General features: G+C 51.7%; 7 protein-coding genes across 7 annotated transcripts; 5 read left to right on the top strand and 2 right to left on the bottom strand.

Moving 5' to 3' along the window:
- Positions 1-72: 72 nt before the first annotated feature.
- BJX68DRAFT_65527 (aromatic alcohol reductase) lies at positions 73-1235 on the bottom strand. The gene is made up of 2 exons (XM_071049565.1): positions 1010-1235; positions 73-961 (listed from the first exon to the last, which is right to left on the bottom strand). The coding sequence occupies exons 1-2, from the start codon at positions 1040-1042 to the stop codon at positions 92-94; spliced, it is 903 nt and encodes a 300-aa protein (XP_070899945.1). The 5' UTR covers positions 1043-1235; the 3' UTR covers positions 73-91.
- Positions 1236-1442: 207 nt separating this feature from the next.
- Positions 1443-2940, top strand: BJX68DRAFT_265933 (fungal specific transcription factor domain-containing protein; the record flags this gene model as incomplete). The annotated part of the gene is made up of 4 exons (XM_071045355.1): positions 1443-1504; positions 1565-2167; positions 2213-2494; positions 2538-2940. 4 exons carry the CDS (start codon positions 1443-1445, stop codon positions 2938-2940), a joined length of 1350 nt encoding a protein of 449 aa, XP_070899946.1.
- A 236-nt stretch (positions 2941-3176) lies between these two features.
- Positions 3177-4087, top strand: BJX68DRAFT_65520 (uncharacterized protein). Its single transcript, XM_071049564.1, has 3 exons — positions 3177-3617; positions 3678-3763; positions 3817-4087. Exons 1-3 carry the CDS (start codon positions 3413-3415, stop codon positions 3991-3993), a joined length of 468 nt encoding a protein of 155 aa, XP_070899947.1. The 5' UTR covers positions 3177-3412; the 3' UTR covers positions 3994-4087.
- Positions 4088-4376: 289 nt separating this feature from the next.
- Positions 4377-5717, top strand: BJX68DRAFT_235523 (SDR family NAD(P)-dependent oxidoreductase). The gene is made up of 3 exons (XM_071039890.1): positions 4377-4473; positions 4535-5053; positions 5112-5717. The coding sequence occupies exons 1-3, from the start codon at positions 4431-4433 to the stop codon at positions 5366-5368; spliced, it is 819 nt and encodes a 272-aa protein (XP_070899948.1). The 5' UTR covers positions 4377-4430; the 3' UTR covers positions 5369-5717.
- BJX68DRAFT_265936 (ankyrin repeat domain-containing protein) lies at positions 5706-6809 on the top strand (the record flags this gene model as incomplete). Its single annotated transcript, XM_071045356.1, has 1 exon — positions 5706-6809. One exon carries the CDS (start codon positions 5706-5708, stop codon positions 6807-6809), a length of 1104 nt encoding a protein of 367 aa, XP_070899949.1.
- A 431-nt stretch (positions 6810-7240) lies between these two features.
- Positions 7241-9523, bottom strand: BJX68DRAFT_265937 (Hsp70 family protein; the record flags this gene model as incomplete). Its single annotated transcript, XM_071045357.1, has 10 exons — positions 7241-7458; positions 7522-7657; positions 7714-7912; positions 7970-8076; positions 8132-8237; positions 8289-8547; positions 8597-8666; positions 8726-8770; positions 8827-9413; positions 9463-9523. The coding sequence occupies 10 exons, from the start codon at positions 9521-9523 to the stop codon at positions 7241-7243; spliced, it is 1788 nt and encodes a 595-aa protein (XP_070899950.1).
- A 526-nt stretch (positions 9524-10049) lies between these two features.
- On the top strand, positions 10050-11572 carry BJX68DRAFT_265938 (uncharacterized protein; the record flags this gene model as incomplete). The annotated part of the gene is made up of 3 exons (XM_071045358.1): positions 10050-10070; positions 10135-11026; positions 11076-11572. 3 exons carry the CDS (start codon positions 10050-10052, stop codon positions 11570-11572), a joined length of 1410 nt encoding a protein of 469 aa, XP_070899951.1.
- Positions 11573-14470: the final 2898 nt, after the last annotated feature.

Below are 14470 nucleotides of genomic sequence, written 5' to 3' on the forward strand. Positions count from 1 at the left end.
CCTGTCTGTCTGGAAGCAAGTCCCGAGGCCCACTCCTCCGTTGCGTGCGCTTAACACAGCTACATACTCCAGAGTACTATACACGGCAAAGCTACTGAAGAACACCCTTCAAAATGATCTCCAGATCAGCGTCCGACTTAAACCGCAGTCCCAGCATCTCATTATCCACCCGGGCAAATTCTCCACCGTATCCCTCGGCAAAGACAGACCGACAATAGAACCCCATCAGCGATACGAGATCGACCTTGCCCTGTGCGAGGTTCTCCCGCGCCTTCCGCTCCATATTCTCGGTGCTGACGCTGACTGGCTCCCACCGACGCTCTGGCGCGATCTTCCGAGCAAGCGAGAGCAGGTGGCGCTGCGTGGTGACCACATCATGCACATAGACCGCCCGGTTCTTGGTTTCCTCGAGGTGGTTGAGAACGCCTACCACAGCCTGTGCGACCGTGGCTAAGGTCGTTGTGCTAAATGGTCGGTCGCCCCCATCGTAGAACGCAGGGTGCTCCGATTTGAGGTCGACCTGGAATCCCATGGCAAGGCCCCAGTCGAGGAAGACTCCGTTGCGGATACTTGTATAAATGAATTCGGGATGCTCATTGGCTGCACTTTGGAGGATATCTTGGATCCGGAGCTGACCTGCATACTGGGGAAGTGTCCGGGCCTTGGGGTTTCCAATGTCGGCTGTAAACTCGGAGGGTATGAACCGTTTGACCCCAGCCGCGACAGCAGCCTCAATCAGAGGGATCTGGGACTCGAGCGCAGTGGGACCACAAGTCGCGATAACAACATCTTGTTTTATCAAGACAGCAGTCAGCTCGTCGACAGAATTGTAGTCAACTGCTGCCACCTGCACGGATGGCGGAAAGGCCGCGTCGGATCCCTTTCTAGTCAATGCCTTGACATTGTATTGGCCGGATGCGAGCAAGGCCTCGATAACAAGTTTTCCGAGACTTCCAGAAGCCTATCTTTGTCAAAACAGATTAATCGGTTATGCATCTGGTCCACTCACCCCAGCGATCGTGATGTTCCGAAGGGTAGTCATGGTGGTAGCTGAAGTATATATCTCAGCAAGACGGATCCAACAACGATGTTCAACAAGTTATGACAATGACAATTTGATGAGACTACTTTTCATGACCTTGCTTCAGTTGTAACAACGGAGATGGTCGACTTTTATATTCGAGTCCCATATTGTTGAGGCGCACCTCCATCATGATGCTCTCGGGGAAACAGCTGGACTCCAATGTGCCATCATCTCATGCTGGTGCGGACATTCGTGCGGACGCTAAACTGGTAACAGATTAGCGCAGGCTCGGGAGACCAGGGGCCGACAGGTCCACTGCCTGATTTCCTCCACCGGACTTGGGTAAAGTTGGAACCGTTTCACCACATCATCCACTACCCTCACAGAACGCCCCGATGGAGAATTATGCACACCAAGCATGCGCCCGGTGCAGGAGTCAGAAGCGCAGATGCAACAGACTGCTGCCGATTTGCTCCCGCTGTAGGAGGTGAGCCGTCTCACGTCCCACTCGCCAAGGACCTGACTAAGAGTACAGCCCAGACTGAACCTGCCATGTCGGTATCAAGGAATCAAGGCGGATCCTGATCTTCCAAAGAATGAAGATCTCTCCCAGCCTATCCTCGGAACCCTAAGCAAAAGTTTGCAATACCACATCTCAACGATCATCGGGGACGATAGAGCGATTGCTTTGTCTGCCGCGGTATTTTTCAGCACTATCCACCCTTGGTTTCCGATCGTCAATCGCGCCTCATACTACAGTGGCCTTTCGAAGCAAAGCCCCGAGCGTTCGCCGGGGTTTGGTCTCCTGATCTTGTGCACCCACTTGCTCGGGATATCTCCGACCAATGGGACTATGTCAAGCCGAATGCAAGGCCTATACATACTTGCAACGGGGCTCGCCGCATCACTCACCGGTGCCGAGATTAGCTCGATTGAGCTGCTGCAAGCGAGAATTCTCCTATCCCTGTTCGAAGTGGGACACGGGATGTATTCTGCGGCGCACATCTCGATGGGAGCGAATAATCGAGCTGCTAGGTCCAGCCTTGCAGGTCTGGCTTCGGGGGCGACCAACGGCCGTTTCGGGGGTGGTGCAAATGTGGATGACGACCATCGCGTATGCTGTGGATTGATGATATTAGAGCGGTTCGTTAATCCCACTTGGCGGGAGCGATGCTGATACCGATCCAGATATATTGCGCTTGAGATGGGCCAAATCCCAGACTCAAACGAGCTTCGTGTCAGTAATGCGGCTAGTGTTTCGACAGCAGATCAGGATTCCGTGCTGAGAGATCTCCTACGCGCATCAGCATCCCTCGAGGAGGTCTTGAACCACATTCATACACCGGCAGCCTACGACGTCAAATATGACGAGGCGATGCCACTCATTCAATCTCTCGTCGCATTGCGTGACTCGCTCGGAAAAGAGGGAACGCCTCCTTTATCCTGTCCTGCGACGGCCCTTTGCAGAAGGTAGGCACCGATTGTTCGAGAGACAAGACGCTAACAGTCCCAGTGCTTTCATGGCCATTATGGAGAACGGCTACCGCTTGGAGCATCCACCAGGAAAGGATTGCAGCCCTCTGTCAATCGCACTGTTGCAAGCAGATGTTGATCAATTCGTGTCTGCGTGCGAAGGCTTAACGAAAACGATGGTCGAGGGCAATAGCATCAACATCCCAGGTTTCTTCGTTCACACTACTGGCACAGCCGCGCTGATGATATCACGGTATTTTAGCGAGTCTCGAACGACGAACGCTGTACCCTCGCTGCAGTGCCTGAAGCAATTACTGGAAGCACTGAGCAATCGATGGCTAGGAGCGGGTGTTTATCTAGAAAGGATTCACCGAGAACAGGGTCAGTACAACCTAGAGATTCCCAGCGTTGGAGCGTTTATTCGCAATAACGCATTGTTTTGATGATCGACGGAATCAGGTTGAGAGCGCGGTGCAACAAGGCTCGTGGTAGGCTCCTGCAACGCGGTAGGGTATCCAGGAATCGCAGTCGATGGAGTCATTTCAGGTACTCCGCGTAAAGCAGAAGTGCCCCAATAAGACAGCGTCGAATAGCGAACCAGGATGTCTACGAATGATCGTATAGACCTCTAATCAAGCAGCTGTGGGCGTCGTTGATCCTTCTCTGACGGAGTGGTCTTGGTGGGCAATGACGTCACACGAACTGTCAACTGCCTGCTGTAGGCTCCAATCACCACAACCAAGCCAAAAGGCGAGCGACGCCTCTTACTCTTACCTGTGAATCAGCAGTCCTTGCGACCTTTCATTGCTGGTCTGATCAAGAATGACGTCAGCCTGACTCGCCGCAATATAAGCAGACTAGTCCGCAAGCAACGCGACCATCTACCCAGAAGAGCAAATCCCAAACACCGTTATCATGGAGAAACAACCACCCACAGACTACAAAGCACCTCAGCCGACCGGTGCCCGCATCGACAACCCCAGTGGAGACGGGCTAGATCGCGACCGAGCGTACGACTCCGGATTTAAGTATCAGATCCCTGAAGCGAATGGAGCGGGGTACAACAATGGCGAACCCACCGGACCCGGATATCAGCAACCTGCCTCATTTGGAGATGACAGTAAGCGCCCCTTGTTCCCTGGCCGAGGTATATGATCATTTCCCATCGCTGACGAGACAGAACCGACCAACACCACGCAAAGCCAGGGCGGGAATATGGGCGAGAGGGTTGGAAGTGGCGTGAGGGGTGTTTTCGCGGGGATTCACGTAAGTGACAGGTGTAATTGCCAAACTTTTGCTGACGGCGCTAATCCTCGTAGGGCGCTGGCGAGTGGCTGCGCGGGGGCATCAACGCGGCAATCGATAGGACGTTTGGAAGCGAGGAGGGGGTGACAAGGAACGAGGCGATCGCGAGGGCGGGCCAGCAGGAGATCTCATCGGGGAGGTTTAGTCGTGACAACCATGAAGGAGCCTGGAATAATTCGAGACGTGGATAGGGGTTGGCTTCGGCGGAATTGTGGCCGGAGTACGGGAGAACTTTCGGAGTTTTTCTTTTGTTTGTTTGTGCACTCAGACTGTTCCTCGGCATCCTGAGGCAGAGCGATACCAGAGCGAATTGAATATTTCCCTGCTGACTGGCGTTGTTGCCCTCCTTATTTTTAGCTGATTTGCGGCCATTAGTAGCTACCCAACAGTAGCGTACGCTAGCGAAGCGATGAAAGGGTTGAATAGAAGAATCAGCGTGTCTGGTGTCAGACCTCGTGAGATTGCCGGCTGCGGCTGCTGGCGTGAGCTCCCGGCGATATGCGGAGTTAAGGTGGACGGGCCTAACGCCGACTAAGGCCTCCACCACGCCAGATATAGAACGCAACCACCCTCGCTTGTCCTCATCACCAACAAATGTGAAGCAATTGATGTCGGATCTTGAACTATCATGTCCCTCCATCTCAATGGTGTGGCTCTAGTCACCGGCGCAGGTAATTGAACTATACTGTCCTGCTCGCATCTCCTCCCCGTTTGACTAACACCGAAACGCAGGCACTGGAGTCGGCCGCGAGTGCGCTCTCGGATATGCAGCCGAAGGCGTGCGCGGCATTGTCCTGGCGGATAGCGACTATGAAACCGCCCTCGATGCGGCACAAGAGAGCGAAACCCTCGCAACGAACCCTTCCTTTACCGCCATAGCGATGCGAGTCGATATGACTGACCTGGTCAGCGTGGCAGAGATGATCGGAGCCATAATGCGAGTCTTCGGCCGGGTTGACTACTATGTCAATATCACGGGAGCACAGAAACGGTGGTCGACAGCCGCCATGGATCGAGAGGCGTTGGAGCGTACTCGACAGGCTAGCTTGGAGGGTACACTGCACGGAATTCGCGCAGTCACACAGGTCATGAGGAACCAGTCGCCTGGCAAATACAAAGCGCGGGGACGGGTCCGGGAAGGAAGTCGTGGAACAATCATCAACGTGGGCTTGCGGAACTTGGTCCTGGCGGAGCGCACAGCGCAGGATGCACTCGACGAGCAAGGGGTCCTTGACTTGATGCGCAAGACTGGTGAGTGAGGCTACTGAATTTCTGAAGCCAGAACTGATGCACACACGTATTCGCGTAGCACTGGAGAACGCGGTGCATGGTATTCGCGTAAACGCGATATGCCCGGGGCTGGTTGAGAACACTGTCGATCCGATATCAAACGGAACTGTGGATTCCCAGGTCATGAAGAGCATTGTTCCACTGTCCCGTACAGCTAGGCCGGAGGAGATTGCCGATGTTGTTCTGTTCCTAAGCAGCCCTCGCGCGAGTTATGTAACGGGCGCCGCCTGGGCAGTTGATGGTGGCATGGCATTGCAAGCGAACACTGCACACTAGACGACCATGTCAGTTGGATGGGTAGTTTCATGAGAAGCGACCACTTTCAGCAACCAGCTTCTACTCGTATTCGTTTGGAGTATATAATCTGAGCTAGTATGATATTGCCGGCGGAGATGTAGTGACGAATTTTCTCTTTGGCAGTGGGATATTCGTTAGGTCTCTGAATGGATAACTCAGTAAATAGGCTGCTTCATTACCTTATAAAGTCCGACCTGGAGCACCCCGCCATGCGAGCGCTCAAGTGCTTGGTGGAAGCTCGTATTCCCATGGCTAGCGTCGCGACATTCAACCTCACATAGGCGTCATTGGCTTTCAACCGTCAACAACAACCACCATGCCAAATAACCCCCACGAGAAATGTTATTTAAGTTGCCTGCCAAGCGAACTCCTCCTGATTGTTGCAGGTTCGCTCTTTATCAAGGATATAAGCGCCTGGCTTCAAACCTCTCGCCTCTTCAGGATCGTCCTCGAGCCGTTTTTGCACAGCAAGGCAGCATCAGAAGACCCCGTCCGCATCCTGAAGCGAGCAGCAGAGACCAGCCAACTCTCTCTCATGACTAGAATCCTCAATAATCCCGAGAATTCCGCATTGCTATCGGATTGGCGGGCCAAGGACGCGGCTCTGGTCTGCGCCGCGAGCCGAGGCCAAACGAAGGCCATAATGCTCCTTCTTGAAGTGGGAGTGAACGTCAACGAGCTCGCGGATAATGGTTCAGGGGGAAAATGCACCGCACTCCACAAAGCAGCGGAACATGGTCATCTCAACCCCGCAAACGTCCTCATCGAGCACGGCGCAGATGTTAACGCCCGCGATAGCTTCGGCAGGACAGTCCTCGAAGTCGCGGCATGGACTGGGCAGCTTCAAATGGCCAGATTTCTCTTAATCCGAGGTGCCGATATCCAAGCGAAGAACCTCATTGCTCACGCTGCCGAGTCCACCAATGTGGACCTCATGCGCTTCCTTTTGGACCGCGGCGCACAAATTAATGAAGGACGATGCAGGAGCCAGCCTGCTCTAGTCTGGACTATTCTTGACAGGAACCACGCCGCGTTGAGACTTCTGCTCGAACGTGGCGCAGATCCCAATGAGGTGGGTTATGGCTGGGCGATGGCTCCTCTTCATAGTGCAGTCCAGCAAGTGGACATCGTGGCGGCTCGGTTACTTCTCGCCCATGGTGCTGATGTTAATCTGCTTGACACCAGGGGCCATGTCCCGTTACATTTGGCCGTCGATGGGAAGGATGCCGGGCGAGAGGAACTGGTCCGTCTGCTCTTGGAACGTGGTGCCGATGTATTCGCGAAAGCTGAGTATGCTGCATTACCAATTGATTACGCTAGGGATTGGGGAACAAAGGAAGTTGCGGATATGGTTGAAGAAGCAATGGAGAAGGCGCAGTTGGAACACAAAGGGGAGGAAACGCTACGTTATGCAACCTAGGTTCAGCGCAGCAAGGCTGATGAAGCAGAACGAAGACACTCTCTCTAGGGAATCGTATTATCTGTGATAGGGATGGCGATGCGCATCGCTTTGCAACCCGTCGCGACATGCAACGACTGCGAGACAAAGGTACACATAAAGATCGTGGTCTCAGTGAAGAGGTAGCAGAGACATTGAACGCATAAAACCCGACTAATTTCGTTGCATTTCCGAGAACTAGATAGCTATTGCGCGTTGTAAAGAACGGACCGACACACCAGAGTATGAAGTTTCCCGCCACTGGTCATTTGATCTCACAGGTCTTTCGTCATTTCCCCTATCAATTGGCAGTGCGGTGCATTGGCAAGAACTGCAAAATGAGAAAGCGGAAAATGATGTCAAACACACAGGCAACAATTTCGGCCAGAGAGCGGGGGAGCAGCAGGTGGAAGTCAGTAGAAGAGAGCTCGCGCGAAGTCGACCGACGTTTTGCCAATCACTTGCCCATTTGCGCGTGCCTCGAACATCAACACGCCCTCCTGTGCGCCGAAGATCACATTTAGAGAATAGTCCAGCTTGTACAAGAGGCGGCCGGATACCCGTTTGGTCTTGAACATAGAGAGATTTACGTTTCGAAAGTCGACGGTAATGTCACCAATCTTCCGAACGTCTATGTTCCAGTTAGTCCGGTAGGTTATAAACGTGGTCAGAATAGACAATGAGGTGATCAAACCTTGATGCTCAACTCGACCAGGCGCTGTCTCTTTATCACAAGCATACAGAGTATCCGTGTAAACCAAGCTCTCGCCAACCGAGTGAGTGCGAAACACTTTCATTTCCTTACTATAATTAGCAGGAAATTGCTGGCCCTGGAATTAATACTGATCAGTACCCCACTAACGTCTCGTTGTGGGCATGGAAATACCTTTCTAGTCAACCAGGTCATGTGGCCGCTAGAGCGCTTATCCCCGTAAAAGCGGTCGAAGTATGCGGTATGCGGATCATCAACATCCTCCCTAAAAGTCTTACCACTGGTATATCCATAATATCGTCGGCACCGCCTGCTTCTCGCAAAACGCCCCTCCAAGCCCCGTAGGGCCGCGCCTTGAACAATGGCGGCCTGCCTGAAATTGTTCTCTGTCAATAGCTGCCAAACCGCACCATTATTGAAGGTGCCTTACGCATTGTCTGGGGTTGTGACCTCAATCTTTCCTCCGTTCCCGAAGGAACGCAAAAAGGCATTGCGTAAGTAATCAGAGTCTCCAAAACCACCAACCAGAATAATCCTCTGCTCCCGTCAGTACAAAATATGAACACCGAACACCAAGACTTGCAGATCTCACGTTAATTGCGCTACGCCCTGCCTGTTCGTTTGCATATTCAACCTGCTGGCGAACCAAGTTCAGGATCTTTGACACAACTGGCTCAAACAACCCCTGGAGATCATCACTGGGCCAACATTAGTGGTGGTAAACCGGGAAAGATTTGCCGTGTACGTACTTGGATAGTAGGACGAAACGTTCATCGACATCAAAATATTCAGGGTCCGCCTTCTGCAGTGGCATATTGAGTGGAAGAGGGTGGACAGAGTCATCCTCTGTGCTCATGCCGAAGTCGCGCTTGACTATTTCAAACTTATTCATAAACTCACTCCCTGGGCCAATTCGGCGACGGGGTAGGGAGCTAAAAGCCTTCCCGAACCGAGCCTTCATCAACATGTAGAAGTTCCGGTCCACTGCCGTGGAGCCGCATTTTCCACCTATATTATCTTCAGTGTACGGCATTCTACCAATTGTACGTTGACTTACCAATGCCGGTGCAGAGCTCCTCGAACTCCAACTTTGGGTGAACGGCCTGGATCAGGTATGTCGTGATGTCCTACATGCCACAAACTCTCAGTCATATGTACACAGCATTCAACACATGGGATAACTCACCACAGTCCCCCCTCCGCAGTCGCAAACGAGGACACCATCGCCAGCCTGCGTTGTGAGCGTGAGATAACTGACAAAACCATTCTTGTAGAAGGGGAAGATACCTTTACAGAGGCCCCCATTCCATCGGTAGTTGTTTTCCTCAGCGCGGCGATAGCCGCTGCCTCTGGCTCGGTGATCAGGTTGATCTTATCTTCAACATTTCCTGGACGTGTACCAAACCCCGCCAAGCGCGCTGCCTGGAGTGTTGCATGCTTGGCTTCATCTGACCAGATCGCAGGGACTGTGAACCAGAACTCCAGCGGAGTGATCTGGAGCGTGGCCTCGGTTATCTGCTTAGCAATCGCCTGCAAGATATGGTTGTATACTTTGGAGAGATAGTCCGCCACGACTTGAATAGCAGACTTTCCAGGAGGCTGTTTGAAAATGCCCATTCCAGCAGCCTCCTCGAGCGCATCATCGAATTGCGTCAGGGGAGTACCACGATCCAACAGCAGCTTTGTCCATGAATGGGCAACCATCCCAGGCTCGACTTGGTATCCCCATCGCTCTCGGCCACCATTCTCCGCAGCGTATGCGATTCGAGATGGTGTTTTGAGGACTATTTCCGTATGTCGTGCAGGGCCAGGCCATGACTTGATAAGGACAATGTCGTTGATATCGTGAGCTCTGGTGCTGACGAAACTTGCACCTTCCGGGTCTCAGTTGACTGTCATTGAGCGAAAGGCTGGAGGACATACCTGTAAAAGTGGTGCCATAATCCACCCCCACGATAATTCTGTGCCGGTCGCTATCGCCCATGGTGTCAGGATTGAGATGTTTTCGTAGTCAGGATGAGTGAGAAGGGTTGTGGGAGAGGGTGTATGATGATTGTGGTATAGGTTAGGCACGGATTTCCCTGGCTAAAAGAATCAAATAGCGAAGAGATGGAAGGGATATGAAATGGTGGTATTGGTGGGTGGGGTTGAAGGAGAAGTAAAGAGAAAGGAAAGTGAGGAAAACAAAACCATTTTCACTTGTGTTAGTCTGGATATCTTTACCAGCAATGAGGACAACCGCGAAGAAATTTCCTCAGACAAGTGAGGGAATTGGCAATTATTGGTGTTCCCTCTGCTATGGCCCTTTGCTTCCATCCACAACACATCAGGTTACTGCAACACTACACCATGACAGGAGGAGTAGCAGTAAGTTTCCCCACCTCGTTCTCATCCTCATCAACTGCACTTATTATTTCCATCTATCTCAACAGGTGCCCATTTGGAGCTGGACCTGGTGACGACTGCTGACATAGCGGACCTTGCAGGAAACACTGAAAGCGTTGTTCACAATGGACCGTGTCGACCGCAGGGTGAGTTTCTCCTCACTCCAATCATTATTTTTACTTCTTTGGCTAATACATGTGCATTTCACAGGCTGCTGTGGATGGAGAATCGGATCAAGACATGGAGGTCCTTTCTGGCATGACCCCCACCGTCGATGCAAACGACCCCTCTGGACGCCCTAACCCAGCTATACCAGCCTCTTCTCTACCGCGTGAGCCCCATCAGATTCCATCGGATGGTTCCGTAGTTCCGCCCAGACCGAGACGTCCAACCGAAACATTGGATGGGGATGGAGGGACTATGGTCGATCGTCTCCGCAAGAAGCTACTGTCCGCAAAGAACGCCTACAAAAGCCTGGCACGTGAGACGGAGGCTGCTTATGCGGAATGCGAAAAGCTTGGAGAGCAATTGAAGACTGCGAATCAGAGCATCCAGAGACTACAGCGCTGCCTCGATGGGCAAGAGATCAACAGCGATATGCGAATTTCGGAGCTGGAAAACAGAACGGTTGCCCTACAGTCAGCGCTTCAGGATACACAACGCGAGAGGGACAAGCTTCAGAATGACGTCCGAGTTGCCCAGGAGGGTGCTCTGCAATCCATGAAAAAGGAGGGCCATATATGCATGGAGGACAGGGAGGTACGCGAGCAGCTGTCAAAAATGAGCGATAGGTTCATCGCATGGGCCAAGAAGCACTCGATAGACGGTGCCTCTGCACTAGAGTCCGTTTCTGAGACTGAACTAAACATGATCATTCAGTCATTGCACGGGTATTGCATTCAGGAGAAGTGGTCACAGTTCCGGTCCAAGCTACCATCGCTATTCAGAAAGATGCCTCTTCTCCTCGTTCAGGCGAGTATCTCGAATAATATCCTTCGTACCATGTTCACCAACCCATTCTTTCTCTTCCCTGTTGGCCCCGACTACACATCTTGTCCGAGCCCATCGCAAATGGCCAAGTTATATGGCATGATCAAGAACGGTACGTAAGTGCATCTCGCGGTTCAGAAACTTTCTAACGCTTTCCTTAGGAAAAGAAGCCGATGGCCACATTTGGCGCTCTCAGACCCTCCAGGCTTTGCGCACTGCCCGGACGGACACAAAATCGGGGACTGATTCTATCATCCCACGGCTCCGGGACGCTTTCGGCTTAGGCTTGGCTATGGAATTTCTCGATTCGCCTGTTGGAGCGCTTTTGCGACCTGTCGATGGTGAGGCGGACAAGGTATCCCGAGTCGAGGGTCTTGCAAAACTCATTCATGGGGCAGCGGACCTTGCTTTCTCACTGTGGATGCAGCGTACTACAATCGCCTGCTATGGCTTGGGCAGCATGCGTGTATTCTCGTCCGATCAGACCTTTATGACTCCTCATCGTCTTCATCACCTGGACGATGACGATGAGAGCCTTGACGGACACAGGGTAGTTCTCGTGACCCAGCCATTGATTGTTGCACGGGGTGATGAGAATGGGGAGGACTATGATAGTTACAAAATCTGGGCGAACGGGACGGTATGTGTGGAGGAGTAGGGGCCGCAGCATCCCAGAGACGGACCTTGGGTTCATTTATCAGGTTGGAGAGGCTTCGTGGATGTGTAAAAGCGACCCTGGAATGTTATTTTGTGGTGGCGATTTTAGCATCACGGTAGGCAATCCTCCTCTTTCTCAACGCGATTCTATCTGATCATGTCCGCATAATTTCTTGAGGGACATACCCGAGTATCCTTGATGCTGTAAATGGTCGCACTCTGGAATTTTAAGAGCTATGAAGATGGCATCAACCTTTATGAGCTATTTCAATGGATGAGGGAAAGCCTTCTCAATTGATGTACGTCGCTTGACACTTTGCTCCTCTCCATGTTATGCAAGAGCAAAAGCAGCACGAGTGCAAACGGAGAAATCAAGTGACGAGCACGAGCAAGCGGGGGAAGCAGGGCATCGGCACCTTCTCTACAACTCAACATCGCATCTTGCCTCCTTAATTCCGTCATCCTTCTTCCTGATATCCTATAACTAACATATTCTTTTCACCAAGCGCTTCTCTAAACATCGATACCGCGGGAATCATAATTTTCGTCAACGAGGCGTTGCACAACGTTCCAGCACCCCAATAAATACAACAGACAAGTTAGCGCAGCGATGAGTCCTTCTTCCCCCAATATCCTTCTGTGGCATGGTACTAACACAGAGCCTTCCTCCCAAGCAGACCATTCTCGCGATTCTCGTCCATTCCTATGCAGACCCATCGGCGGCGAAGCTTTAAAAGGAGAACTCCCAGGGCTCTGATGGCGGCAACTCGGGGACCAACAACTATGAGGAAAACAACGACCAGGGTACTACCAGCTCTCTCGCGAAAAGTCTGATAATGGGCGGCATTCACTGATGGCGGACTGACGCCGCCAAGCAAATACGGAACAAGCTTCATCCTTCGCGATCCCGGCGATGATGCCTTTCTCCGGCGGACAAGCTCTTAATTGCTAGCTCAATGAAGAGGAGGAAGTTTGGTGGAGCGACAACGCGTCGGAAACAGGATCATTCTTGTAGTGCGACCGGTTGCTTGGGACTGTCTACAACACCCTGCTGACTTGGACGCCAAAGGATGCGCCACGGAAAACGTCACTTCGAGACGAAATACGACCAGGACGGCCGCGGAGAGGCGATATCCCGGAGCATGGTAAGCATGGTACGGTGTTCATTTTGTTAAGCGGAGCTGAAGACAGCAGTATGGACAATAGAATTCCTTGAAGCAGAATTCCGAACGAATATGGCATTTGAGCCTCGTACAGTTGCGATGGATTGAGTTGGGCACCAAACGAACAACTGCTCTCGAATAACTGAAGATAGAAGCTGAGTCAGAGGGCAACGGGAGACGACTGGCTTGGGGTATTACCTTTGAGAAGCAGTCAATCTTGAAAAAGGTAAAAGTGTCCATGTCGGTATGAAGACCATAAACAACGCTGTTGCGTCCCTGGGCTTTGAGTCTCTGGTGGATAATTGCTGGAAGCCATCAGTGACGAGTACGCTTCTTCCCCTGAAAATACCAAGAAGATCGTTGCTTACCCATGTATAGGATCAATGGTAGCCGGTCCTTCATCACTCGCTGGAAGAAGATGACAAAATAATCACGAATATTGCTGTTGCTGTCTTGGAATCCAACGGTATAGGTTGGCTGTGCGAGAAAATATCGCTCCTTATTGGAATAACGGAGAGTCATCTGCTGGCCCTTGATCTGGGCACGACGCAGGACCGGTCCCCGAGCGCACTTCATCGGCCCAAGCACTTCTTCCCTCTGTTGAATACAGTCTTCCAGGATCGTGCGCAGCAACTTCTTGTAGAGGTTTCCCACTCTTTCCTTGCAATGTTCGTACTCCATTCCCTCCATTTCGTTTTGGATATTTTCCATTCTGCGTTTAACCATGGCACCTATTTAGTCAGCAAACCTTGCCATAACTAGCAGCCTGGAGAGTCAAGCAACTTGCTTGAGAAGTCATACCTATTTCCAAGGCATGTGGCGCCACTCCATACGGTCGGAGGACTCGACGAGGGCTGTGCTGGATGCCGAACAACTCCATAACAAGTCCTTCATCAGGTATATCTTTGTAAATCGCATGTTCGAATGCATATACCGCCCCGACCCCGCGTCGCGGAATAACAGCCTCAGGATCATCACGGATTTGATCCTGGATCCACCTCTGGAGCATCCTGTATGCTCGCTCGCGGGAAATTTTCCACCCAAATAACTTGCTGATGCGTAGCACCATAAGATCTATCACCCAGAGCATCCTGTGGCTGGATTTTGCATACGAGATTTCGGATGAGGGTGAGTGAGGAGGAGGTTAAAGACGAAAATTCAAGCGGGGGCGAAGAGGATATATCCACGCTCAGAACAAGGTTCGGGTTCACCCATGGCCTCCAGGCTTTGGTGGCGTGCTCCTAGATCCAAAGGTATAAATGTGAGTCAGACCTAACTTGTCTCGCGTACAATTATCGCACAGGATGTTGAACCCCGTCGGGAGATATTCGACACGAAAGAGAATGTGATAAACAGAATAATCAATGACCGACAATGAAGAGGATAAGGAATAGGAGAGTGACGACACTGCACTGGTCATAAATCAAGCTAATACCAAGTTCTAGTGACAGAATGATCCTGTCCATAATGTTCCAACCCCCTGGAAGCAGTCTTTAGTTGTTCTTAGGCATACTGTTTGAGAAAGGCGCTATGGGCCCTTTCCACCACGAGCACCACAATCCTTATGTCCATCTTCATCATCATGGGGACAGTTCAGTAAGCCTCCATCTCGACGCGTTCTGTCAAGTTCTATTCTACAATATGCTGCTGATTTGGTTCTGGTGGATCTGGCCTATACTCGCCACGGTCATATTTGACTTAATTTACCATTCCGCCCCTTGGATGGGAGCCATGCT

Source organism: Aspergillus pseudodeflectus (genome assembly GCF_044049435.1).
Source record: "Aspergillus pseudodeflectus strain CBS 756.74 chromosome Unknown BJX68scaffold_17, whole genome shotgun sequence".
Classification (NCBI taxonomy): domain Eukaryota; kingdom Fungi; phylum Ascomycota; class Eurotiomycetes; order Eurotiales; family Aspergillaceae; genus Aspergillus; species Aspergillus pseudodeflectus.

Excerpts from the sequence above, each read along its gene's own strand:
- BJX68DRAFT_65527 (XM_071049565.1), bottom strand. The coding sequence starts at position 1,042 with ATGACTACCCTTCGGAACATCACGATCGCTGGG. Across the intron at positions 962-1,009 it reads GGAACATCACGATCGCTGGG|GCTTCTGGAAGTCTCGGAAA; the intron begins GTGAGTGGACCA and ends TGACAAAGATAG.
- BJX68DRAFT_65520 (XM_071049564.1), top strand. The coding sequence starts at position 3,413 with ATGGAGAAACAACCACCCACAGACTACAAAGCACCTCAGCCGACCGGT. Across the intron at positions 3,618-3,677 it reads TGCCTCATTTGGAGATGACA|AACCGACCAACACCACGCAA; the intron begins GTAAGCGCCCCT and ends CTGACGAGACAG. Across the intron at positions 3,764-3,816 it reads GTGTTTTCGCGGGGATTCAC|GGCGCTGGCGAGTGGCTGCG; the intron begins GTAAGTGACAGG and ends TAATCCTCGTAG.
- BJX68DRAFT_235523 (XM_071039890.1), top strand. The coding sequence starts at position 4,431 with ATGTCCCTCCATCTCAATGGTGTGGCTCTAGTCACCGGCGCAG. Across the intron at positions 4,474-4,534 it reads GGCTCTAGTCACCGGCGCAG|GCACTGGAGTCGGCCGCGAG; the intron begins GTAATTGAACTA and ends ACCGAAACGCAG. Across the intron at positions 5,054-5,111 it reads TGACTTGATGCGCAAGACTG|CACTGGAGAACGCGGTGCAT; the intron begins GTGAGTGAGGCT and ends GTATTCGCGTAG.